The 24,975-nt window shown below is 58.7% G+C and overlaps 2 protein-coding genes across 5 annotated transcripts in view; one reads left to right on the top strand and one right to left on the bottom strand.

Moving 5' to 3' along the window:
• Positions 1-7,822, top strand: part of PAX8 (paired box 8) — a 28,716-nt gene extending 20,894 nt beyond the window's left edge. The window contains exons 9-10 of the mRNA XM_049696237.1: positions 879-965; positions 2,426-7,822. Of these exons, the coding sequence (XP_049552194.1) occupies positions 879-965; positions 2,426-2,502 (164 nt within the window). The 3' untranslated portion in view covers positions 2,503-7,822. The remainder of the gene's footprint in view (positions 1-878; positions 966-2,425) is intronic.
• A 6,804-nt stretch (positions 7,823-14,626) lies between these two features.
• The window catches only part of PSD4 (pleckstrin and Sec7 domain containing 4), a 37,394-nt gene continuing 27,045 nt past the window's right edge, over positions 14,627-24,975 (bottom strand). For 3 of the 4 annotated variants that reach the window (XM_049695873.1, XM_012539010.3, XM_033416312.2), the window contains 12 exons: positions 23,131-23,307; positions 22,615-22,695; positions 22,367-22,479; positions 22,099-22,157; positions 21,852-21,941; positions 21,376-21,419; positions 20,864-21,024; positions 19,718-19,788; positions 19,463-19,626; positions 18,793-18,937; positions 18,368-18,511; positions 14,627-16,867 (listed from right to left, as the gene is read on the bottom strand). In XM_049695873.1, the coding sequence (XP_049551830.1) occupies positions 16,610-16,867; positions 18,368-18,511; positions 18,793-18,937; positions 19,463-19,626; positions 19,718-19,788; positions 20,864-21,024; positions 21,376-21,419; positions 21,852-21,941; positions 22,099-22,157; positions 22,367-22,479; positions 22,615-22,695; positions 23,131-23,307 (1,507 nt within the window). In that variant the 3' untranslated portion in view covers positions 14,627-16,609. The other variant, XM_033416314.2, reaches the window with a different exon arrangement.

Raw genomic sequence — 24,975 nt, 5'->3', positions numbered from 1 at the left:
CTCACTCGTGCTATACTCCGATTGCCTCTTCTATAAATTGGCGCTACTGATGAGCACTTTGTCGGAAGGTTATGAGCATAAAGGGGCTTACCGTGTGGGAAGGTGTTTTGCCAACTTTACGCTCCGTCCCAAGCCCCAGCAGTAATTGCGGTGGTCTGCTCTGTTATTTAGAGGAATTCTTAAGTAATTTTTTTGGGAAGTAATTCCTTTGGTGAAGCCAAGAATCCAGTCACAGAAAGAGGTGATATGATTTGCTTTGTGTAAATCGTGCACTGAATTTGCTTGCAGTGGCAGGTCTGAAGTGAGACAAACATCTCTATGGAGCCAGTCCCAGGACACAGATGCCCTCCCCTCTCCTTCCCTTCACCCTCAGCAACCCCACCACCACCAAACACACGCCCCTCCCTCACAAACCATAGTTAGGGAGGCTACAAAGCTTATCCTTACTGAGTCCTTCCATGACCCCTAACCCCTCTCACTCCCATTGGCCCTTCCTGGAAAGACCTTTCTACAGAAGGTCCAGTAGCAGCAGAAGTGGTTAGAACCTGGGCCCTGGTCACAGCACAGCTTCCAAATTCCACCAGACCCTCCATGTGTGTGAGCTTCTGCAGATCCCCAAGCCTCTGTTTCCTCATCTGGAAAATGGGCACAATACTAAAATCGACGTCCTGGGGTTCCTGGGAGGGCTGATCTTTATGGGGCAGTACCTCCAGTCCCTGATGGAAAAGGCACTGCCCCACATGATGCAGACTGAGGGGCCCCCGAAGGACTGATGGAGGAGGACTTGCTCGATGCCTGCCCTGCAGACCCTTGTCCCCCATCCCCAGCCTTCCATTGGTGCCTCCACCTCATGGGTCTCTCACATTCTCTTCCCACAGGAAGCGAATACTCCGGCAACGCCTATGGCCACACCCCGTACTCCTCCTACAGCGAGGCCTGGCGCTTCCCCAACTCCAGCTTGCTGAGTAAGTTGCCTCTGGGGCCTCCCAGGCCCTCTGCTCTGCGGGGAGGAGGGGTGCAAGGCTGAGCCAAAAGTTGCCTGAGACCTGGGAGGCCCCAGTTAGATGGAGGGCCCAGGAAGACAGGTGTTTTCCGTAATCCGAGCAGATAGCGGGAAGGCAGGGTACCGGGAGGCAGGGTACCGGGTCGCCTGGGAGAAGAGGCAGAAGGAAGAGAGACTTGCGTGCATCACGGTCTCTCTTCTCCATCTTCTATTAAATCTTTTGTTTTGTGTAAGATTCAGGGCTCAGGCTTTAGGAGGGCAGTGGTGAGTGGACTCCAGAAAAATCTTGGAGGGGAACTGCCTTCCTTCAGGGACTTAGAGTCCCACAGCTGCAGACGCTGTCGCAGGGGCGCCCTGCGGGAGTGCCAGCTGCCCCTCTGCCGCGGAGCACCCTGATTGCAAACAGTGCCGTCCTGTTGCCCGCATTAACCATCTAAGCAACTCAAAGATACTCACGATTCAGCACCAGAGCCCTTACGCAGAAATCCTCTGTTCCACCACGTTCCTGTTGTTTGGCTTGAGATACGGACAGCCTTCAGGAGGAACAGAGAGTGAGCTGTGGAGCTGCTCATCAGCCCCTGTCTCCCCCCGGGCCTGGGCTGGGTAGAGAAGCTTTTCAGGAAACCAGGCCCCTTAATGGGGAACGTGAGAGATCCCACTGGAGTCTCCGTGAGGGATGGCCTTAAGGGTCTCAGAGCAAACCTGAACCGGACAGAAGCCGCAGTGCAGTACGGCCAACCGCAAGGGCGCCGTCGCAGGCCTGGCAGGACCATCCATTCCCAAGACGCCCCCTCTCCTCCTGTTACCTCCTGATGTTCCAGAAATGACTAGGAGGCTGGCTGAGCTGGGTTCTGTTTGCCAGATAAGCTCAAGCCACCCTTCTGTTCAATGTAGCCGGAAAGGCTGACGGCATTGAGACATGCCCTTCCCACGGAACTTTCCCGGGCTGCCCATCCTGCAGGTGTGCACAGCTGCCCGGTGCAGGCCCTCAAATGTGCATCCCCCTCGACCAGTCAGGACCCAATCCCCCTGCTTCCCAAGAAGAAGATCCTCTGACCTCGCACGTTTTGGGCAAGGCTGGGGAAAGCCCCAGTGATCTCCCCGCGTGAACGTGGTTCTTCAGGGTTCCAAATGTAACTGCTCTCTCTTGCCGTCTCCCTGATACAAGAGTGTTGAAGGTCAAAGGAGTCATGGCGGGAGGGGCAAGAAGCCACTGTTCTCCTTCTGGCCAGAAACTCAAAGGTGAGGCCAGAGAAGGAGGAAATAGGGCCAGAGAGGAGTTAATCTTTGATGATCAGATAGGCCCGAGGGATCAATGATTAACTTGTGCTGTCTTAAAGGTTGGCAGAGGCAGGGAGAGTCTGTGGTGCGGTTTCCCCTTCTGACCAGCAGTGTTGTTGTTCTTTCTTCGAACGTGTCCAGGTTCCCCGTATTATTACAGTTCCACAACAAGGCCAAGCGCGCCACCTACCACTGCCGCGGCCTTTGACCATCTGTAGTTGCCATGGGGACAGTGGGAGCGACTGAGCAACAGAAGGACTCGGCCTGGGACGGGCCCCAGAGAGTCACACAAAGGAATCTTTATTTATTACATGAAAAATAACCACAAATCCAGCATCACGGCTCCCTCCCCGTGTGGTTGATTTAATGAACCATGAGAGACCGGACGACGTTGGAGAAGGCCACGCTGTCCTCCAGGACTCCTTAATGAGGGGCAGGAGTCCCAGGGGGACAGAACCGTCCCGTTCCAAAGAGACAAAATTGGAGGAGAAGTGGGGAGAGAAGAGGGGACAGCCAGAGGCTTGAGAGGGACGGCATACGGGGCCCACGACGGGGTCAGGGGCACACAGAGGCACCTCTGTGGCCCCATCACCGACACGCTCTAGCAGCCGCGGGCTGTAAGCGCTTCGGTCCAGCCCACGAGCCACAGCGGGTGCGAAGGCTCTCCCGCACCGCCGCCCGGAGACGCACCACCTTCTCTGGGCAGCTTGCCTGGCGCTTTCCACTCCTCTCCCTCTTGGCCCACAGGCTGAACCCTGGGTCCAGCCAACCAGGAGCTCTGCCCGGTGGTCAAGGTGGTCATCCGCCTTCCTTTTACCTGCTGCGGTGAATGTAGGAGCTCCGTCCCAGAGGCTCCCCACCACGGAGCCACCCCTTGGCGGCCAGACCTCAGCCTGGCCGAGCCTACTGCAGCTTGAGACAGACATTCCGAAGCCCCTGGGCTCCTGGGGGTGGGGTGCAGCCCTGCCCAGGGCGGAGCCAGGCACCATGGCTGGGGACCCGCCTCCCCTCCCAACAGCCCTGCCGAGCCCACAGCTACCCCCCAAAGCCAGCCATGGCGGTTTCCTCTCTGGCTCCCACCGTGCCTGCCCTCCGCTCCCCAGGCCCGACTGTAAATACTGTAAATGAGGGTCTGCTTGAGCCCAGCTGCCGTCTTCCTCTCAGTGAACTGTCTCCCTGCCATGTCGGGCTTCTCCCCCTGACGCTTCTTTTTTTTTTTAAAGACAACCACCACTGCCACAAGACTCAATAAACCATTACTCTTGGTCTCCAGCTTTGGGGTTGGCTGGGGAAGGAGGCACCTCAGGACTGGGTTTTTTCTCCAGAGAACCTCAGAGCCCAGTGGCCAGCGAACTCACTTTGGGGGCCGGGCATTGAGAGGACCACGAATGCCCAAGGGAGGGAGCCCCTGACTTAGCATTCGCCCTCTGCCCCAGAGACATGTTCAGCCCCGGGCAAATCACGTATCCCAAGCTTTGACTGTGCCAACTCTGAGTAAATGCGAGCATAAAATAAGCACGTGGCCCAGTGCCTGGCCAATCACAGACTCCCCACAGGTAGCTGCTGTTGTTATTAACAGGAAGCCAGAGAATCCGCCGGGAAGGTTGGAGGCAGATCCGGGAAGCTGGAGCCCACATAAACAGCTCTTAGGATCCCTGAGGTGTGAGAGGAGGGAAGGGAGAAGACAGTTCCTGGGCTCTGCCGGATGGGGCCTCACGTAAATTAAGCTGCCATTTGCCCTATTTTACATATGGAGAAACTGAGGCTCAGAAAAAAATGAAATAACTTGCCCAAGGCAGGAAGTAGTAGATTCAATCAAGTCCTCTTACTTTAAGTCCAGCACTTTCACCCAACAGCACAGGGCTCTCATCAGGGATGCCAGGGGGCTTCTAGACCCAAGGGAGGTTCTGAGACTGCCACCGAGAGTTTAATTTTGGGGGGTTTGGTTCCTAAGTATTTGGCAAGACTGTGCAGTCAGGAAGCTGAGGCCAGGAAGGGGTGAGGGAGCTACTCTAAGGACTTAGGACAACCCCCTTCTGTGAAATTTTAGAGGACAAGTCACAACGGTGACTGCCAGGTCTCTGCCTCCAAGAGGGTGCCTGGCCCACCAGTGGCTGCCTGGTGTCTGCGTGGACCCTTTCCGTGAGGGACCCAGCTGGAGCCGGGGACAGGATGCCCAGATTAATGCCGACAGCTACGCAGATAACAGCTGAGGTTGAGTCAGGTGGGGGAGGGGCTTCCTCATCCCCCACTAGCACCGCAACCAGGGGCTCCCAGGCTGGGAGGGCAGCGGCTGAGAGACGGGCCTCTGACCTCCCTGGTCCTCCCAAAGGAGAGGCGAGGAATGCTCGCTGCGGATGGCATAGACGAGTGGGCCCCCCACAAAGACCAGTCCCCGTGACTTCTGAGCGGATCTGAGATGAGGCTCAGTTTCCAATAACAGGATATTCCTCCAGCCACGAACAATGGTGGCAGGACTGCATCCCATTATATCTGGGTTCCTGAGAGCCCTAAGGCAGGCCCCACCCAGGAATCACCTTGAGGTGGATGGTGCCCACCAGAGCCTGCAGAGCGATCCTTCCTATTCCCGGCCAAACCCTTTCTGGGGACCCTGGTGCGCTGGCAGCCTCTCCAAGCCCTGAATGACAAAGGGACCTGGGCTGCGCTTTTGCGGGCTGACCGTGGTTCAGCGCTCCCCTTCCTTCTCGGAGGTGAGCTGAGCCCCCCGGGACACTCTGCTCAGAGCAGATGTCGGTGAGTGTGAGGCAGGTCCTGGCCAGTAGCGCTCCAGACACTCCGTCCACAGTCAAACCACGGGTCCCCCTTCGGGGCTTGGAAAATACAGCCGTCTGTGTGCTTGGGGGGAGAGATGATCTCAGGTGCCCTGACATCAGGGGTGGTGTTGGGACAAGTTGGCGAGGTACATGACGGGGTCGTGGTGAAGAAAGAGTATGAGGGGAAGGGTGGGGAGGACAGGTGTTGGGAGGCACAGATGAACAGGAAGCGGCTTTCCTGCTGGGGAGTGTGGGAAGTATCCGTGGGTAGCTGTGTGGGAAGTGGCAGAGAGGTAGTTTACTCTGTAGCAGGGTCGAGGCCCTGGGTTTTCTGAAGGCATATGGGAGCAGTGCGTGTGTTGGTGGGAGAACTGGGGACGAAGCCTGGGCCCGAGGCGTTCGCAGGGCAGCGAGGGCCCTGCCTCACCGCCCCCCACCACGCCCCATCCCCATTGCACCCTGGAACCATCCCTCTCACTGCCTGTGTGGAGAGTCTTCCTCAGCTTTCCAGGCCCTACTCCCCGGTCTGTCATCCCTACCCTTCCTCCTCCAGTGGCCCCTGCCCTCCTGGCATTGGCCAGGAGAGCCCAGGGTGCCTGGAGCTCAGCGGTCTGTGTGGGCCAGGCAGCCCCTGCATGGTGGTGCGTTTCCTGCTGGGAGACAGAGCAGCTAGAACCCTACCTGGGCCCACCTAGTGGGGCAGAACACACCTTTCTAAGGTGGACTGGAGCTGCTGTGACCCTCTGGCCCCTACCCCATGGCCTGCGGCAGGGGGAGGCAGGGGCGGCTAGGAGTCCTGCCCCAAGGCCAGCCCCTCCTGTCTCTTCGCCAATATTCTTGGCTTTGGTTGTTACTAAAAAACACGTACCTTCTGCCCGTCGTGTGCCAGACACACACTCAACCCTCACAACCACCTCAGGTGAGAGGAGAGTGTGGCCACAGTCTACAGATGGGGAAGTAGGAGGCCAGAGAAGGTGAGGGGCTTGCGAAGGTTTCCCCTCTCCCGCTGTCCTCACCATCCTCCTGGCCCCCTCCCCAAATACTCACAACTTTTCCCACCAGCGTCTTCCTAAGGCTCGTCCTTTGGGGGTGGGCACAGGACAAGGGGGCTGGAGACCTCGGGGTCCCGAGTCAGTGCCCTGAGCTTCAGCGGGGATTGGCGCTCCCTCCCTGGCCCTCCCTGAACTCCCCCATCCTCAGAAGATAGAATCACCCTTCTCCCATAGGCTTAGTCTCCGTCTGTTTACAAAACTCATTCCCATCCATTTGTGTCTCCGATTCTGCACATCGGCCCCGTTTTGCCCTTGGGGAAACTGAGAGCAAGAGATGACTGGATCTTTCAAGGTCGTTCAGAGGAGCTGGGGCCACAGCCCGACCCCTAATCTAAGGCCAACTCTGCATCCCAATCTAAGCCCTTGAGTAGCTGGATGTGGCCAGGCTTCTGCAGAGACCTCAGGCTCCCATCACTTTGTAGGGAGTGACAGAGTTACGGGGCCGCCTCCTTGACCCTTAATGTCCCCCCAGGCCGCCCCTTCTCCAACTTTTAGGGTCATAAAGCATTTCCACCGCAGGCAGGGGTCTGATTGTTCCTCTGCCTCAGTTTGTGAGACACCCGCAGACAGGGAGTGACCCAGCCTGCTACCTGCAGCTGCCGCGGTGATTGTGATGAAAGCATCCCAGCCCACAAAGGCCGCCTCCTCTCTTTCCCTCGCACCTTTCTCTTTCCTTTTCCCACCTCTTTTAATCTCAGCAGTCCCTCTTCTGCTGAGTCCGAAGCAATTATTCCTTTGAGAGACCTTTGTGTCTGCAGTGAATGGTGGGGAGGGCTTAGACTTTCCCCGTGTCTGCTCAGAAATGCTGGAAGCATTTCTCCCTCCTTCCATCCCTTCCGCTTGCTTTCTTACTCTTCTCATTACTTTATTCTCCTCCTCTGGCTCTTGGGGGCTCTCAGGACACGGATGCTGGAGGTCCTTATCTCCTGATGGCAGATCCCGATTCCCTACTGCTCCCTGCTCGAGCGCATGCACCCACACACACCACCAGCAACCCCATCGCCACATCTCTAAGCCCCTCAAACCAAACCCGGTGCCTGGCTTCCTGGACAAAGCTGGAGGGAGCAAGGAAGGCCGGTCCCCGCCCCGGCAGCATCCTCCCCGGACGTCCCCCTATCTCCTTCTCTCGCTGAGCTGAGCGGCAAAGGCTAAGCCCCAGCTGCTGAGAGGCTGCCCTGAGATTTGGGGCGAGGGCTGGGGGAAGTGGGGCTTTGTTTTGGGGGAGAAGGGAGGTCAGGGCCCAGCTCCTCTGCATCTGTACCCGGTGGCAGCCGGCCAGGCTGGGGAGGGAAGCGCTGCCTCCGGCTCTCCCAGGGAAATGTGATTTCCCCTTGAGTGAAGCAGACTGTGCAGTGTGGAAATTGGCTCTTTTCTGAGTGAGTGGCGTCTGTTCTGGAGTCGGGGGCGGGCTGGGGCCCACGGGAGGCCGCGCTGGCCCCTGGAGTGAGCCCGGAGCAGCCATGTGCTGAGAACTCATTAGGGATAAATCAAACTAGTACCAGCATGACGCCAACTCCCTTCCCCCCACCGCGCCTCCCGGCGCCCCCCTCCTCTGAGACGCCCCACTTCCCCTCCCCCTCCTCTCCAGCCAAGGCATCCTCCCCCGTGTAACGGGAGCCCAAGCCCACACGTGCGTGCGCACCATCACACACGCAGCCCTGCCTTGAATGAGAACCGCTTTCATTTACAAATAAATCTTTTTGTTTGTTTTAGATGTGTTTGCTTTTTACAGGGAGGCCGGCGTTAGTTAGCTTCACTAACAGCCCAGGCCTGGGAACTCACATTCCCCTCCAGCCCACCCTTCCACTGCCATCAGGCCCCGGTTTTCACGTCCTGCTCGTGCCTCCTGGGGGTCCTGAGTGGAGGCCCCCAGCTGTGGGCAACGTTGGTTCCCCCCATACACCCCCTGGGGAGAGGAGTGCACCCCCGTGGGCCCGGCCAGGAGAGCATCCCCCAGCCCACCCACACGCCTCCCCAGGGGACCTTGCTGCGGCAAAGACATTGTTCATCAGTACGGGTGAGCTCGGTCCGAATGGAAACTTACTTCTCCACCAAAGGGAAGAAGTAAGAGAAAGAGAAGAGGGTAAGAAAGAAGGAAGCGGGGGCAAGGCCCCTTGGCCGCGGTGAGGACTGAGGCTTTACTTGTAGGAAGTACAGCCACGCCCTCCCCAGAGCCGCCCTCCATGCTGATGATGGCGATCAGGGAAAGGGCCTGCTGGCCACACATTCTAGGGGCTGAGGTTGTGGTGTCGCTGGAGCTGTTAGTTATGGCAATCGTAACACCTCTGTTTACCCCCCTGGGGGACAGCGTTGCTCCAGAGCTCAGGCCTGGGTGTGGGGCTGTGTCCCCGCCCTGGTTGCCTCCCCGGTTGGCAACCCCAGGGAAATCCTCAGCTGCGTAAAATGCGTGGCTCGGGCCAGAACGATGTCCAGCCGTCACACCGCGATTCAGTAGTCACCTGGGCAGTGAAAGGCATTACGGGACTCATCTGACTGGTTCAGGTATGAAGCCCTCTTTCGACCAAATTCCCCTGGTAATTTTCCATCAGGCAAACACCGTATTTCCATATGCGGAATCCGGTCTCTGTTCGGGGTGGGGTGGGGGGTGGTTGGCTTCTGGTGGCCCACCCACCCAGGGCCCTGGGGTCCTGCCTCAGCTGGCTGGGCTAAAGCCAGGCTTCCAGAGGATTCCAGGCTGGGACAGAAATCAGAAACCTGAGCGAAGTGAATTAGCCACAGTTCATACAGTCTGGGGCCTGAGAAGGCCTGGTTCTCACATTCACTGATTCATCTGTTCATTCAGAAATAGTTCCTAAACCCCCCGTTCTGTGCCAGACCCCGTGATAGGCACCTAGAAGGAAACAAGATGAACTGGACGGGATTATACCACCCCCACCGTCACCCAAAATAAAAACAAGAAACTTCAGAGCTTTTATTTAAAAAATGAGACTTTTGTAAAAGTCAGTATAGGGCAAGACGGGAAAGGGATAAAAGCCAAAAGAGAGGGGATATAAAGTGCTGTCCGGTTTCAGGTAAGATTTGCAAAATCCCTCACGCCCCTCCCAGGCCTCTCTTGAGCATCCGTAGCGTCTTCAAGAAGCAGCTCTAAGAACACCGACTGCAAGCCCTCAACCTCGGGCCTGAAAAGGGCTATCGTCCTGAGCTTCTGTGTCCCACCGAGGGCTAAGGAGGGCGCTAGGCAAGAAGACTCAACGTCGAGGAGACTCACAACGTAAGCGCCCTTTCCCAAACACCCTCTCACCCCACGGCAGCCACTGGGGGCCTGCCCCCCCCCACCCTGTGACTAACTAGAACCTGATGGCCCCGGTCTTTCTCTGAGCTGCATCTTTGTTGCTACAGTGGGAGCGGGGTCGGGGTGGGGGTGGGGCGTGAGAGGATGCTCAGGGCCTCTAGAAGCTCACTTCCCTGCAGTCCTGGCCGGTCCCCCTCCTTCCCATCTCAGTAACCCCCTGCACCCTGACCACAGGTCCAAGAACTGGAGGGAAGGGAGGATGAAGAAGGTCCTGGGTAGAGAGGGTCGGGAAGAGGTCCGGGAGAGGAGGCGGGCGGATGGCACGTGGCGGGGAGACACCCCCTGGCTGTGAGGTCGACATCTCCATCTCCTGGGTCCTTCCCGGCTATAAGCTCCGGCTCGGGGTGGTTACGGGGACCGGGGCCTTGGGGACACGCCTCAGCTCTGTGACCCCTTCCCTCATGCACATTTGCACCAAGCTCTCCTTGGAGGATGGAGGGAGGGGCATTGGGGGGCTGAAACACAAGGATGGCGAGAGGAGAGGGCGTCATCGGAAAGGGACCAGGTGCCTTCTCCCCGCAGCCAGCCGGGGCGGGGGTGGGCGGAGACCCAGGCCAAGGCTCGGGGCCCATCTGAGCATGTCGCCTGCTAAAGGAGGAGCGGGGGTGGGGGAGGGGAGGAAGGGGAGTGAATAAATAATGGGAAATAAAACTTCATGAAGCAGAAAATAAAAAGCAGATTATACAGATGTGGCAATTTGAAGGATCATTGCCTCTGTCCTCTTTCTAACTGCTGCATCTGGAGGTTCAAAGCACCTTATCCCCTCCCCTCCCTCTGCCAGGTCCCCGCCTGGCTGGAGGTCCCTCCGCGTGCCTTGGCACCTGAAACACTCAGCCGGTGGCATCTCCTAGCACCACACGCTGCTGCCCAGCCTGGGCCTGCGGGGCTGGGGCACGGGGTGAATGGGTAGAAGGGTGGGCCGGGCGTTTTGGGGTGAAGACCCGAGTGAGGGGTGACTGGGGAAAAAGGGGAGCATTTGTGAGAGCAGAGTGTGGGTGAGGACGGGGTTGGTTATGGGGAGTCTGGACGGGCAGCGGTGACGGAAAGCAGCCTGGATGGGCGGGAACAGGGGGAGGATTTGGCTGGGGCCTGAGGAAGGTTACCCCTTGCGAAAAGGGGGTTTGGATGAGGTTTGGCCCGAGGGTGAGATCCAAACTTCTGTATCTTCGTGCCGGCAGCTTCTTTCTCCTCTTCATCAAAATTCATTTGTTAAGCCTCAATCTGACACCGTGCCAGGTGCTATATAAACAGACATGGTCCCTGCCCTTAAGGAATTTCCAGCCTAAGACACACACACAAGCTGACATTTTGTTTATTTTATTTTAAATATTAATGTATTCCCACCTTGTTCCAGAGAGGATTTGAGACAGCTCACAGGAAATGCATGCAATAAATTAGTGAAATACGAAATAAAGCATCAGGAGCACAGAAAATATAGAACGGGTGGAAGAGTGGGTCCTGAGCGGCTGCACCTGAGCTGCAAATCGGCCTGGAGCCTCTTGGCGGCCAGGTGAAAGGGTTGTCACGGTCACTTACCAGGCCTCATTCGCTCAGTGAGGGAGTCAGCGCCTCTCTGTGCGTGTACTTCCTCCCCACCCTGTCTGTGTCACACCAGAAGGGGACAAATAGATGCAGAAAATCAGAAGCTTCTACCTGACACCCAAGGTGAAGGCAAAGGCCCATCTGGCTCAAATCTCTTCATCATCCTGGTATGTTGGCTTTCAAAGCAATGGACGACCTGTCACAGAATCATTCATAGAAAAGGGGAGTCAGCCGGGGACAGGTTTAGGGGAGATGATCCTAAGTTCACGCTCCCGTGTAATGAGTAACATCTGTACAGAAAGTTACCATTTCCAGGAGGATTGGTTGAGGGACCATGTCCTGCAGACAGAACTCCAGGTCTGAAACTCAGAGCAAAGATCAGGACCGAAACCTTAGATTTGGAGGTTTTTCCCAGAAGCGAAAGCGACAGCCCTGTAGTCACCCAGGTGAGATCTCTGAGAATCCCCCTTGCGAAAAGGCTGAGTTCAGGCTGGGCCGCGGGGAGGTTGCAAGCGGAGAAAAGACAGAAAAGAACATGCAAGAAAGTAGAAGACGAACCAGGAGAACGTGGAGTTCCGGAAGCCCAGGGAGGATGAAGTTTTGAGATTTACCTTTTTCAACACCAGGAGTCAGGCCCTGGGATACGATGGAAAACAACCAGCCCTGTTCCCGCCCTTGGGAGGTTTATGTTCTACTGGGAGCAAAGAGACAGGAAAGACAGGAGGGGAGGGCGGGGGAGGGGTGTAGAAAGTTAGGCTTTGATGTGATAGGGAATAACAGGGGGAGAAAGAGTCAAGGAAGGCTTCACGGGGGAGGTGGCATGTGGACGGCAAGGGATTTTGCCTCTGCCCAGTCCTAGCACTCCGAATCTCTCAGCAGATGTTCCCCCCTCCATCCTTTGGGTGGCATTGCCTCCACACCCCACCCCCATCTCGGAAGGAGGCCTCTGATTACCTTAGGCCCCTAGTGATTGGCTCAGAGGTGGGCACGTGGCCCAAGGTATGTTGCTCAAAGAGACTCTACCCTGGGGCTTCCCTGGTGGCACCGTGGTTTAGAGTCCGCCTGCCGATGCAGGGGACGCGGGTTCGTGCCCCGGTCCGGGAGGATCCCACGTGCCGTGGAGCGGCTGGGCCCGTGAGCCATGGCGCTGAGCCTGCACTCTGCAATGGGAGAGGCCACAACAGTGAGAGGCCTGCGTACCGCCAAAAAAAAAAAAAAAAAAAAAAGGACGAGACCCTACCCCGGACTTGAGATTGAAATTTCCAACGAGCAGATATTCTCTGCGCGCTAGATTTGTACCAAGAAGAGGGAGTCTTGAGCTCTTGGGGCACCTCGGTACCGTGAGGGTTGCCCCTGTCCTCCTAGGCCTGGGAGAAGAACAAGAGAGAAACAGGTTCCTGGCTCAGTGTGGAGCCCGACCTGGACACAGACTGTCCAGTTACTGGAGCTGAACAATGTCCTATTCTGCTAAAGCCCATGTGAGTTTACATCTGTCACTTGCAAAGTCCAGGCAGAGGGAGAGCTGAGTGCAGAGGCCCAGCCTCGGAGCAGGACCCCATGTTTGAGGGCAGAATGTGAACCGGAGTCCAGAGGCAGGAGGGTGCCTGAGGAAGGCCAGCGAGGCCGGTACTAATAGCTAACAGGCTTTCCTTCTGTGCCAGGCATTGTTCCGAGCTGTTTACGTGCATAATTTCACTTAATCTTCACAAGGACTCTGTGAGGTAAGTAGTGCTATTATCCCCATTTTATAGAGAAGCAAACGGAAGCACAAGAAGTTAACAAACTGGCCAGATCACACTGGGCCTTGTGCGGGTTCCACAGATCAGGGGGCACATGGGGCCAAAGGTCGCTGAGAGGTGAGGAAGCTTGATGACTGAGGGTCGTAAGTGGGGAGCAGTGGCTGGAGGCCAACATGCCAGGTGTGAACGGGACCAGGGGAGGGAGGGAAAGGGCTGGCAAAGACCACACATCCGTGGATCTCGGCTACAGGCAGCAGACGGTCAAGTGCAGGCTCTTCTTTTTCCTCACGATGGTGATACTTCAAGTTGTTTGCGAGGCAAGATAATGAAGGGGTAGAGCATAGGCCGAAAACCCAGATGGGACCCCCGAGGGCGAGGTCAGGGTAGGCAGGACATGGGGAGGGGGAGGGGTGTGGGCACGAGGGAGGGGGAGGGTCAGTTCCAGGAATGCACGGAGCATCGCTTCCTCAGAAGGCAGGGAACAGGTGGAGATGGGGGCCAGTTAGATGCAGGATAGCTGGAGGCAAAGGTGTTGGCAGAGGGGGCAGTGGGAAGGGGCCCTTACGCAGAGTGTGGCATTCAGGACACCCCCTAAGTATGGGCAGCAAGCAAGTTGGGGGGTTGGGGGAAGGGAGAGGGATGTGGCCAGATGTGGATGGCCAGGTTGTCCCAAGGTTCCAGGGCATTCTCTTCCCCCCACCCCCTTTTTATTTTAGACTTACAGAAAATTTGCATGCATAGTATAAAACACCTCCAGGCCATAATCTACCCTATTCTAGGCTCACTTACTCAAGTCATTCAATCTTCTTAAAGCCAAACTCCCAGACTATCTCCCAAGCCATGAACCCGTCACTCTTCTGCTCGAAACCCACCCTCCTGGGCTGCACACCAGGTCCTTTAACATCCAGCTTCAGCCCACCCTGACCACCGTGTGTCTCTCACTCTATCCCACCTCAACCCTCCAGCCCAGCTCCTGCCGAGCAGGACACGCCCCACTTGTTTCCATCTGACTCGGAGCCCCCAGAGGAAAGGACCCAGACCTCGGGCCCTAGTGATCTTAACTCCTCCCTGGTGCCTGGCAAACAACAAACAAATGAATGTCTTCAGCAGAAAGCCAGATGGAGCAGAGATGCTGAGAGACCAGGAAGAGGTTACATCTGGGGTATCTCCTGGTTAGCTGAGCTCCCTAGGTGGGAAAGGAGGAACCGAGGGCAAACTTCAACCAGCCTTATGGAGTCTGAGCTGTTCACCAAGAACCTGTGCCCATCCCCTTCTCCTGCAAAGATATGGACCAACCCAGTGCTGAGTAGGAAAGAAGAGTAGGGTGGACACTAGGTGAGTCTAGGCCCGTGGGGTTTGATCCGTTCCAAACCCAGGACCGGGACTGGGTGCTCATTTGGTTTCCATTTTTGTAGGTTCCTTGGGACAGTTCTGTAGGGAGTTCTAGTCTGTCCCCATAAGGTTCCAGAAACTTCTTCCTCTCCATCTGCAGGAAGATGTCAAAGTCCCAACCCTTTGCTTGGATCAGACCTCCCCAGATGGTGGGAGGCCTGGCTGGGCCACTGTGGGTTTGGGGAAGTGGAAGGGCCTGGTTCTGGTGAGAGGGCGGGGCAGGGGGGAAGGCCTGGGGGCGGCCTAACTTCCTGTTCTTCCAGGAGCACAGCTGTGGCTGGACAACTGGGCCGCCCAGGCTTGGAAGATGCAAGCCCGCCCCCTGGTGGTCACATGTCATAACCACAGCCCAACAACCCACCTCCACCTCCCCAGGCCTCCAGGCCAACGGGGGCCAGGACAGCACTGGCCAGAGGGGGACCCGGCAGCCACGGTCACCGGGCTCTGAAGGCCTCACATGCCCGGGGGGAAAGGGAGATGCCAGTTCTGCAAGAGCAAAGAAGCATGGAAATGTGACACACATGCACACCTGCAAACCAACCTCTGCCTTTTATTCGGGTTTTAGAAATAAGCATACAGGTCAGTGAGGTCAAATAACCCACTCACGGCCATTCAGCCTGTAAGCATCACTCCTGGGCCAAGTCACGTCCACCTGGCGCTAGGCTCCCACCTCAATCAAATGAGACGACCGGACTGCGCCGTGGCTGTTAACTGCCACTGCACGTCAGAGTTGCCCAGGGGGTCTTAAAAATACCTATTGGTGTCCCTGACCCAGATCTACTGTATCTGAATCCCTGGGTGTAGGATGGGAATGTCTCCAGCGTGTCTCTACACTGCCAACTGGAAACCAGAGAGCAGGACAGTCATCTCCTGGAGGCCAGGGATGCGCTTAATCCGTGTTTGAATCCCATAGTACTGGCCCATAAAAGGTAGTTAATATTACTTGTGAAATGAAAGAATGAACACATGAGTGGATAACTAAATGATTCTGAGGTCCCCTCCAGCTGTGACAAACTACATATGTGACCCCTGCACCTGCTCAGTGTGCTACATACACGCCCACAGACATGCACACGCACACAGACATGCGCGCACACATGGCAAGGGGGATGCGGCCTGCCACCCTGCGGGTGGCCCCAGCTGCCCGGAACTTGCTGACCCTCCCCTCCCCCTACACCCGTACACACCTCCTTCTTTGTTGGCATTTATTGTGCACGCTTTGGGTGTGTGGCCCGGCCCTGGGCCCTGGCCAGACGCCCTTCGTGGCCCCCGAGTGCCAGCCCCACCTGGTGGAGTTCCAGGCTGCTTGCAAGCACGAAGGGGAGGACAGCGCCGGCAGGAAGGCCGGAGGGGCCGTGCGTCAGCCAGCAGGCGGGCAGTGGAGAGGCCCCTCTTGGCGGGCCGCCTGCTCGCACACTCGGCTGAGCAGAGACAATGGTGGCTGCCCCTGCAGCCCAGCCTCCTTCCCACAGGCAGAGCCTTGGGTCCGCGAGTGCCCGGAACCGCCCCCGGAGAACAGCCCGACGGAGCACAAGGGGACTTCCCAGGCAGGGTGGCAAAGGCCCCTGGGAGCAGGCTGGGCCAGGGGAGGGGTCCGGGAGGGTCCTGGAGCCCCTCGGGCATGGAGCTTTCAGGGAAGGGAGCCAGGCCTCCGCCCACCCTACCCCCCAACTCTCCAGAGCCCCCAGCGGATACGGACGCGTCACCACCTCTTACCCTCAGCCTCCCTAGGGTCTGAACCCGGAGAGAACTCCTTCCCTGCTCTGGGGAGGCAAAGGCCCCTCGTTCCAGGGCTCTCTCCACCAAGCTCTGGAGGCCGCCACCCCTTCCGGCCCTCACTGACCGCCATCGGCTCTGCTCTGATGATCAGCAATTGACCATGCAAGGCAGGGCCTCTCTCGTTTGCCCACTGCGAGTGGGTGATGTGTGGGAGAGGAGACAAAGGCAGGGGCCCCAGGGTCAGCCTCACTGAGCCCCTGAACTCGCTGCATCCCTGCCCCTACCCAGAAGGCTGTCCCCCCAGTGGGCGGGGCCTGGTTGGGGTCTCCCAGGACCTCTCCCAGCAGGCCACCTGATTCCGAGAACAAGACCACCCTCAGGGCTGCGGCTCCCCTAGCTTGTCTGCCCAGAGGGCTCTGCTGCCCCGGCCTCTGTCCCGGAGGCCGGGGGTCCCCGAGTACTCTGACTCTCACATAAGCACTGAGCTGCCCGCAGGCCTGGGAAAGGTGTCCGCTGTTGCTTCTGAAGAGATGGAGGGTGACACGGGATGAGCTGTGGGAGCGGAGCCAAATTCCTGACCTCCCATCGCCCTCGGGAGCAGCCAGGGGCAGGGGGCAGCAGTATTGGGAAAACTCCTGTGTACGAGGGACCACAGGGAAGCAAGGCTATCCTTCAGCGGGGGAGGGGCGGGGCCTCATCGCCACCATGCGCCCACTGAGACGAGGCTCTTCCTCGGGGCTTCATCCCACACCCACCCCAGGCCGTGGGGGCAGAGTCAGTGAGGGGCATCCGCTTCACAGCGGATTGCGGTTCCGCTTGGGGATGATCTTCCGGTAGGTTCTGCGCTCTGAGATGTTGCGCTTGACCTTGGCCATGGTGGGGGCCTCATCCAGGTGCAGGGACGGGCTGGAGTGGGACTTCTTCAGGCTGGGCTTGGACTCCTGCGGGCCTGCAGCCTCCTTCCCCAGCTGTTCCTCCCACAGGTCCAGGTCATCCGACGGGCAGTGCAGACGGGCCACCAGCAGCTGCAGGTAGGTCTCGTAACGGGTTTTCTGCAACACATAAGGGCCCCGCCGCCTTAGCACCACCCTGGCTCCAGGTCGGGAGGGGGCTGGGATCGTGAGGGACAGACAGCTCACATGTGAATGACGCTATGGCAATAAGGACTCCTGCAGAAAGAGCGCCGGGCCAAAGGCTAGCATCTGCTTGAGCAACCGTACCTGCAGATCCTGCCGTTCCCTGGGTGTTTTATAGTTACACCTGTAAGTCCAGCCCTGGTCTAACAGCCAACACCATGTAGTGCCGTGACTGACATCTCTGGAGCACGTTACATCGCTGAAACACTAAAAGACCCATAACCCACTAGGCCCGAGTACAGTGCACATCTGTACTCAACCCTAAGTGAGTCTGCGTGGCGTTCTAACAATTGGCATCTGGAGGGTATGACGCTAACTACCCTCATCTGTTTAACACTCCTTGGGTCCCTGTAACTAGCATCCTTCGGATACAGCTCCCAGTTTACCTAGTGCTTTCCCACCCTCCAGCCCGCTGGATCCCCATCCCAGCCCTGGGAGGTCGGGTGGGAGTCACTGCCCTGCTTTGTAAAGAGGGAAGTGAGGCCTAGGGAGGAGTGGGCCTTGCTAAAGGTCCCAGCTGGTCAGAAAGTGGTAGGGAGAGGCTGGAATGCCGCGTGCAGAGCTGGGTCCTATCGGCCACACGCCGGGGCCTCTGGGAAGTGGCGTGCTCACAGCGATGGATGCAGCCACTACACCAAATGGATAAACCAGAAAGAAAGGGAGAGGGCAGCGCGAGGGCTGGTGGGCACAGCCAGGAGGTGACACTGACGCTCCCTTCTCCCCTCTCTGCCCCTGGGTGGCCTCTGACCCCTCTGTTCCCACAATGCCCCTCGCCTACCCTCCTCCTGAATTTGGGTGCAGGGTGCGTGCTGGGTGGGAAAAAATAGTTCAGCATCGATCACAGAGCTAATAAAGGTCATTCCTTAGTTACGACCATACACGAGGCACGGATGTAACTGGAGTCTCTTGAAAATGTATCAGGTTTGGACAAGTCGCTTAATCTCTCTGTGCCTCAGTTTCCTCATCTGTAAAATGAGGATTACTGCCCCTACCCCCAGAGTAGTTAGATAATAAGATAATCCATGCAATGCGAGCTTCAGAAATACTGCCTATTATTATTATTAGGTAGGTATTAGTAGAAATAATTCTGTTAAAATATAGATTTCCCTTCAGTGTAGGAAAAGCCAAATACACTCTTGGGAGCAAAGACATGTATGAAAGTAACATTCCCTAAGAGTGTTTCCAGACAAGCAGCTGCTATGTGCCCCCAGGACAAGAGGGGAAGCGGCCCGAGTGCACACGGACACACACAATTTGCGCACGCGTGTGCACACACTCGTGTGCAGACAGCGCACACAGCACCCCGTGTTCTCACAGGAGCACCTCCCCCTGCCCTGAGCCAAGGCTGCAGGGACAGCCACGGCCACGAGAGGGCGGCAGAGGGTCCAGGCGGAAGGTGAGGCGCGGGCACCTCACCTCGTACTCCAGGTACTCCTTCCGCAAGCGGTAGTCCTCCAGCTCTCGGCTGCGGCCCCGCCGCTCCGGTAAGTTTCTCTGCAGATCCAGCAGGTCGTCGGAGGCAGCATCCAGGCAGCTCTCGTGGGATCGATGCTGCTCCTCCTGGGAGCGGGAGACAGTGGGGGAAGCTGCTCCGAGCCCTCCCACTCCTTCCGGGCCCAGGTGGGCAGCCCAAGAATCCCCCCACACCCCCGCCCCCCGCCTCCGTTCCTGGGCTCAGGTGTACACCTCGATCCCCGATCCCGGGCCTAGGTGTTCAGCCCATCCCTCCCCCTCCCCCCCAACTTTTCCTAGGCCAGCTGCACAGCCTCTCATCTCCTTCCTAGTCCTCCGGGGTGCACCCCCCTTCCCGCGCGGCATCCCGCCCCTCCCCCGGGCCGTACCAGGGAGCTCTGGGCGGGGCCCACGGGCAGGATGGGCCGGACGAATTTGCGCTGGGAGCCCACCGCGGCGGGGAAGGGCGGCGCCGAGTGCGTGGCGGCGGCCAGGTTGATGCGCGCCATCCAGGAAGTCATCTCCTGGGCAGTGCTGCAGGGAGAGGCGGCCGTCTGTCCCCAGGACCACAGAGGCCGGTGCTATCACCTATCCCCGCCCTCAGCCTCCCGTGGTCTGCACAGCAGCCCGGCAGCTCAGGACTCAGAGCCGACAAAAGCCAGAGAAGTCCTGCCACTGGCCGAGGTGGTTGACCCCCACTTGTGGTTTTTCTCAGCAGACAAAGAGGCAAATCTGGGAAGGCAGTAGAGTTTATATCAAATGCCAAAAAATGATCGAGGGTTCGTGACTTCCCGGAATCCTCTGTTTGGAACTGAGAGGCTCAGTCGGACTTTCGGGGAAGAGGTGGTGCAGTGGCGAAGTGAGCCAAGGGCAGGGGACGGAAGCAGGAAGCCCCGGCTTCCAGCTGTAGCCGGACCCCGGCCAGCAGCCCATCTCAGGTGGTCTGGTCAGGACGGCACCTCCCCCCCAGGGCGGGGCCGGTAGCCGTCAGAGGATAAGAGGGGGTCAGGGAGGAAAGCTGGGGCCTTGCCGCTTGCCTGTTCCCCCCCTGAAACTCACGGTGCCTGGAAGAGGTAGAGGCGCCAGTCGGCCGTGCGCAGCTGGAAGACGTGCGGCTTCTTGGTGTAGTGGGTGGCGGGAGTGGCCAGCGAGTGGTGCACCCCTACCGGTTCGTCCACCATCTGCCCCAGCAAGCTCTCCCCCTCGAGGCCGTGGTCCTCTCCCTGCCACAGGGCACACGGGCTCAGAAAAGAGGTCTGCATCAGTTGCTCATCCTCCCGGGCTGCCCATCGCGGGTGCAGACTCCCTTCCTACCTTCAGGAAGTAGAGGACCATCCCTCGCAAGACCGTGTGGAGCATCTTCCAGCCGCGCTTGCCCCACGGCGCTGCCCCAGGAGCAGAATACAAAGGTGGGTGTGGTGGCCGCCCCTCTGGACCCTCAGACACACACTGTCCCCCCGCTTCCCCTCCACCAACTCCAGTCCCTCCCCAGGGTGTAGAGCGACATGCCCGAGCACAACAAAACACAACCGATCACACAGACGGGCAGTACCGTGTCTCACACATGGGCGACCACTCGCAGATACCAAAACAGAACTATTTACAAACAACCACAAAAGCCGAGGCTCATACAGACCGTCCTGACTCCAAACACGCCCCCGCCCCGCCCACTGACTCCAAACACGCCCCCACCCCGCCCACAAGCACAGCTCTTCTCGGACATCATTCTGGTCCCATCCAGAGAGGCCCAGGGGCTCAGACGCTAGGGCAGAAGGCTGGCCTCCCCACGGTCACTTCCTGCCCTTGCTCATGTGGCTTCTCACGGCCAAACGCCAGTTCCCTGGCGGGTCACCGTACCCCAGCCCATCTGGGATCCCATTCCTGCTCTGGTCACGTGGCTGCCCGGCTCCAGAGCCTTCAACAGTCTGCAGGATGAGGCCCAATGCACCTCACGCCATCCTCTTTCACACGCCCCGTGCTCTTTTCTCGGTGGGGATCCCTCTGCCCAGCTACAAAGAATCAGGCCCTCTTTTCCTCCAAGGTTCAGCTCAGAGACCATTGCGTCCCAGAAGCCTTAACTATCCTGTCCCCCACCTTCCACCCCAAAACAAAACCAGAAACCTTGCCCTCCTGCACACGCCACACTCGATGGAGGCCTCCCTACACCACGCAGCTCTTTCTTCCTTTTATACCAGACACTGGTGTGCTTGTCTAATTCCCACCATAGCACAGGGGTTCGGGGGTGGGGGGTCCCTAGGTCTATCTTGTCTCTGCACCCCTCCCCCACCCCCAGCACATGACACAGACCCCGGTTCACGGTCAGCACTGAGGAAGGAACATGGGCTGCCTGTCCTCCGCCCGTGCCGTCTCTCTGCACGGTGTCCCTGAGCACGGCATTTGCACACACACCCCGTTCACGGGCAGACAGATGCCCCCGCGTGGCAGCAGGCAGACACTCACTCTTCTTGCCGTCCGCATCCTGATGCATCTTCCGAGCCAGGATGCCCTGCTTGTAGGTGGGCGCCGTGGGGTCCTGGACCAGCTGGAGGAAGGGGTTGCTTGTCTTGCCAGCCAGGAGAGACGGCTGGGCCTTCTCGGGCCTGGCTGCGTCTTCTTCATCCCTGGACATCAGAGAATCAGGCTGGGGGTGCTGACCGGCCAGAGGCCATCAGGAGGTGCTCACCACCACCTCAGGACCCCCATCCTCTCTCTCCTGCTGGGAAGCCACACCTCAGGACCACCCCCCCTCCCCTGCCCGGAGAAGTCCTCCTCCAAAGGCAACCCATCACTGCCTACCATCCCCATACCCTCGCCACCTCTGGCTCCTCAGGTGTTCCCCGGCCCACTGCCCCGCCTCTGGCTCCAGCCACATAGAGGGGAGCCCTGTCCAGGGGCCCAAGTTCTCCAACTCAGGTGGGTGGGTGGAGGGAGGGCAGGGGAGAGGGAGGGGAAGCAAGATGGGTCTCACTTACACGGCCCACTCGAGCTTCTCACTTCGGATAGACCAGTAGAGGGCCTGGAACAGAAACATACAGGTGGGCCCGGGAGCCTCGGGCCGTGGGGTGCACATTCCGTCTGGCAGAGGCAGGACGGGCGTGCTGCAGCCTGCCGCCTCCACCCCGACGTAGCTGCCCTTCTGCCCCGAGCAGGAAGCAGCCCATGCGTCCGCGCGTCCATGCACACATGCAGCAATGTACGGGGCATGTGCCGAGCCCTGTGCTGGGAGCTAGAGACACAAGGATGATCAAAGCGATCCTCGTCCTTACTTGAGCTCAGCGAGGCCTGAACCAGTTCCCTTGAAGGGGAAACGCATCACCCACATACCATCCTGCCCAGAGGGATGGATGAATCCTCTCCAGGATGTTTCGGCAAAGCCGGGCGTGAGCTCACGTTGCCCTTGGGACAGACAGCCAAGGCTCCGGGCCCCTGAGCAGCCCCCGTGCCGTACCTTGAGCAGCTCCTTGGGGAAGTTCCCGCCGTCCCGCAGGCCGCTCAGGTTGGTGATGAACTCCTGGCAGCTCATGCTCTTCCCGAGGTTCTGTGGCCATGTGGACAGGGGCGTCACTGGCACACATGCCCGACCCCAACAGAAAGACCCCCGGCCGGCTACTCCGAACCTTCCCCAGGTCCCCAGGGCCCTCCCTGACCCCATCCCAGGCCTCGGTTCCCCTTTTCCAGGAGCCCCAGGCTCTCACCTGTCCGTGCAGGTCCGTGTTAAGCAGCATGACGGCACAGGTCAAGGTGTGCACGCAGTCTGCCCCCCAGAGAGAAAGCTCGTTGGAACCGGGACTCCTGCATTTCCTCTGCCCACCCTGGGCAGGGTGACCCCCAAATGCTTCTGGGCCCCCAGAGCCCCCCAAACACACTCCCACCAGCCACCACCCAGTGAACCCCCAAGCAGACTGGGGACACTTCCCTGCCATCCTTCTGCCCGGTTCCCCCATAGGGCCGGCGTCTCCCTACCTACTGAGGAGAAGAGCCCAGGGTTGCAGTGATAGAAGCGCTTGGAGAACTGGTAGAGGATCCGCTCGCGTTCCTGGGTCTCCCCACTGAGCACCAGGGCGTGGAGGAAGCCCCTGGAAGGAGGGCCAGAGTCCAGGCAGAGCCCAGCAGCCCCAGAGCTCAGGGCCGATCAGATTCCAGCCCTGCTGGTGGTACCACTGCCCCCCACCATCCCTCCCTCCTCCCCAGAGAAGGCCCCCAGCTGTTACCGGAGCGCACGGTCCAGGCTCTGGCCTCCAAACTGGAAGAAGGACAGGTACTTCTCAGCCACCGTCCTGCTGAAGTCATTGCTGTGGAGGGAAAGTGGGGATGAAGCCTGCTTTGGGGTTCTGGACTGGGGGCCTGCACATATTCTGGGGCCTGACGGGGGCTGGGGGGGGTGAGATCAAGGGAAAGGCACAGCCAGGCTGGACCCTAGTTCCCAAGAGGGCACTGGCACCCATCCGACGCTGAGTGGGAGGGACATGGGTTTGGGGTGGGGGAGGCAGGTCGCTGGGTCCGGCGGCTCTAAGCAGGGGTCGAGGGTGACACGAATGTGACTAAGAGGAAGAGGCAGGCATGGCAAGGGTCTGGGGGCAAAGGGGAGAGGGGTGCAGTGGACGGGACAGGAATGAAGTCTCGAGAGGTCAGCGGTCGGGCTGGGGGGACACGGGCGGGCAGGGAGCCCACTGGCTGCTTCCCTTCCTGACTCGACCTCGGCCTTGCTCAGGTTCAAAGCCCCTTACTTCTTCTGCAGGTAAGCGGCCACTTCGGACTTCCGGAAGCCCTCCAGGCGATAGAGGCGGGAGGCCAAGTTCCAGGCCACCTTGTCGGTCCTGACGCCATTCTCCACCTTGCCTCCAGCTGGCGGCCTTTGGCCTTCCTCTGGGGGCTGCGCGTGGGGCACGGGGCTCTCAGGAAGCCTGCGAAAGTCCATCAGTGACCTCAGACTCCCACTTGGGATGGACACAGAGGGGCTTGGGGTCAAGCATCCTTGAGGTCAGTCGTAGGGGCGGGTGTGCTCAGAAGTCCACGCCCAGAGCTCAGGGCAGGAGCTGGAGCTCCAGGGCCTCGTGTGGCTGGGGAAGAGCTGGACCAGGGCCTCCCCCAGGGAAGAGGCAGGGTCACAGCCTGCCTGGCCTGACCTGGGCGCCAGGAGGGCCCAGAGAGGGCAGTATTCACACGAAGCTAGCAAGGGCTGGAGCGGAGCTCGGTACCAGCACTTCCTAAGGTAAACCACAGGGATGTCCTGAGCCGAGTTCACCTCAGGTGGCAGGTGCAGCCCTTTGAAGACCCCAGTGGTGTTTAGTCCATCCCAAGGAGGGGTGGGAATACCTCCCCAAAGGTCAGCAGCCACTCGTGTCCCTCACCTGTCCCGCCCGCCCCATCATGCCTCCTTGCCGCCCTTCCCCTCCCCCAGCTCCAGCCTCCAGCCTCCACCCCTAGATCTGGAGCCAAGGAAGGTGCAAGGATGAAGCAAGAACGGAAGGCGAGACCAGCTTTAGGGACGGTGATGCTGGGGTTGCCACAGGCGGTTTCCATCCCCTGCCTTCCTGTATCGGCAGCCCTGTGGTACAGGAGGGGGCCTTCCAGCAGGGGCTTTGGATGGTGCCCTGCAGAGGTTGCACAGGCCCCAGTAAGCCTCACGGTAGACTCGGAGAACACTCAGAATCCCAGAAGTCACCCCGCCCCATCTCTACCTGACTCTTGCGTTTTCCCTGCAACATGGCAACCAGGTATTGGGGTTTCCTCATTAGTGGAATAGTCATCATCCAGGTTACTGCAGTTAGGGAGTCGTACAGATAAGAAAACTTATCACGGTATGAAAATGTTCACCGACAGACTGCCCACTTATAAAATGCAGCTGCACCTGACAGCCCTTTCCACTTAACACAAATGTACGTCTCTGCCCCCAACGGGGTCAGCGTCTTTGCAGTGATAGAAGCGCTTGGAGAACTGGTAGAGGATCCGCTCGCGTTCCTGGGTCTCCCCACTGAGCACCAGGGCGTGGAGGAAGCCCCTGGAAGGAGGGCCAGAGTCCAGGCAGAGCCCAGCAGCCCCAGAGCTCAGGGCCGATCAGATTCCTGAGGCTTCCTAAGGCTCGTCCACATCCAACAAGGCAGGGCAAACGTAATGGAAACCAACTGAAAAGTGAAGTTACAAATCTTGCCGGAAAGGATTCTGTGAAGGCCGTGAAAGTGATGCTGGAAGATTCCAGGGATCACCTGGGAAGCCACTGACAAGTGAGGAACGGGAAGAGTTAGTCCCGTGAACAACCGAAGAGGAGAAAATGACAATAATGACACGCTTGTCACATCTAAAGAGAGCTACTTAGATTATCAGCTGACAAAGCCCTCAAATACTTTTACAAAAATGACCTAGACAGGGCTTCCCTGGTGGCGCAGTGGTTGAGAATCTGCCTGCTAATGCAGGGGACACGGGTTCGAGCCCTGGTCTGGGAAGATCCCACATGCCGCGGAGCAACTAGGCCCGTGAGCCACAACTACTGAGCCTGTGCGTCTGGAGCCTGTGCTCCGCAACAAGAGAGGCCGCGATAGTGAGAGGCCTGCGCACCGCGATGAAGAGTGGCC

This window comes from Orcinus orca, chromosome 13, assembly GCF_937001465.1.
Source record: "Orcinus orca chromosome 13, mOrcOrc1.1, whole genome shotgun sequence".
In the NCBI taxonomy this organism is placed as follows: Eukaryota; Metazoa; Chordata; class Mammalia; order Artiodactyla; family Delphinidae; genus Orcinus; species Orcinus orca.
Note: the sequence above shows the minus strand (reverse complement) of the source record. Positions and strands in the feature narration are given on the sequence as shown.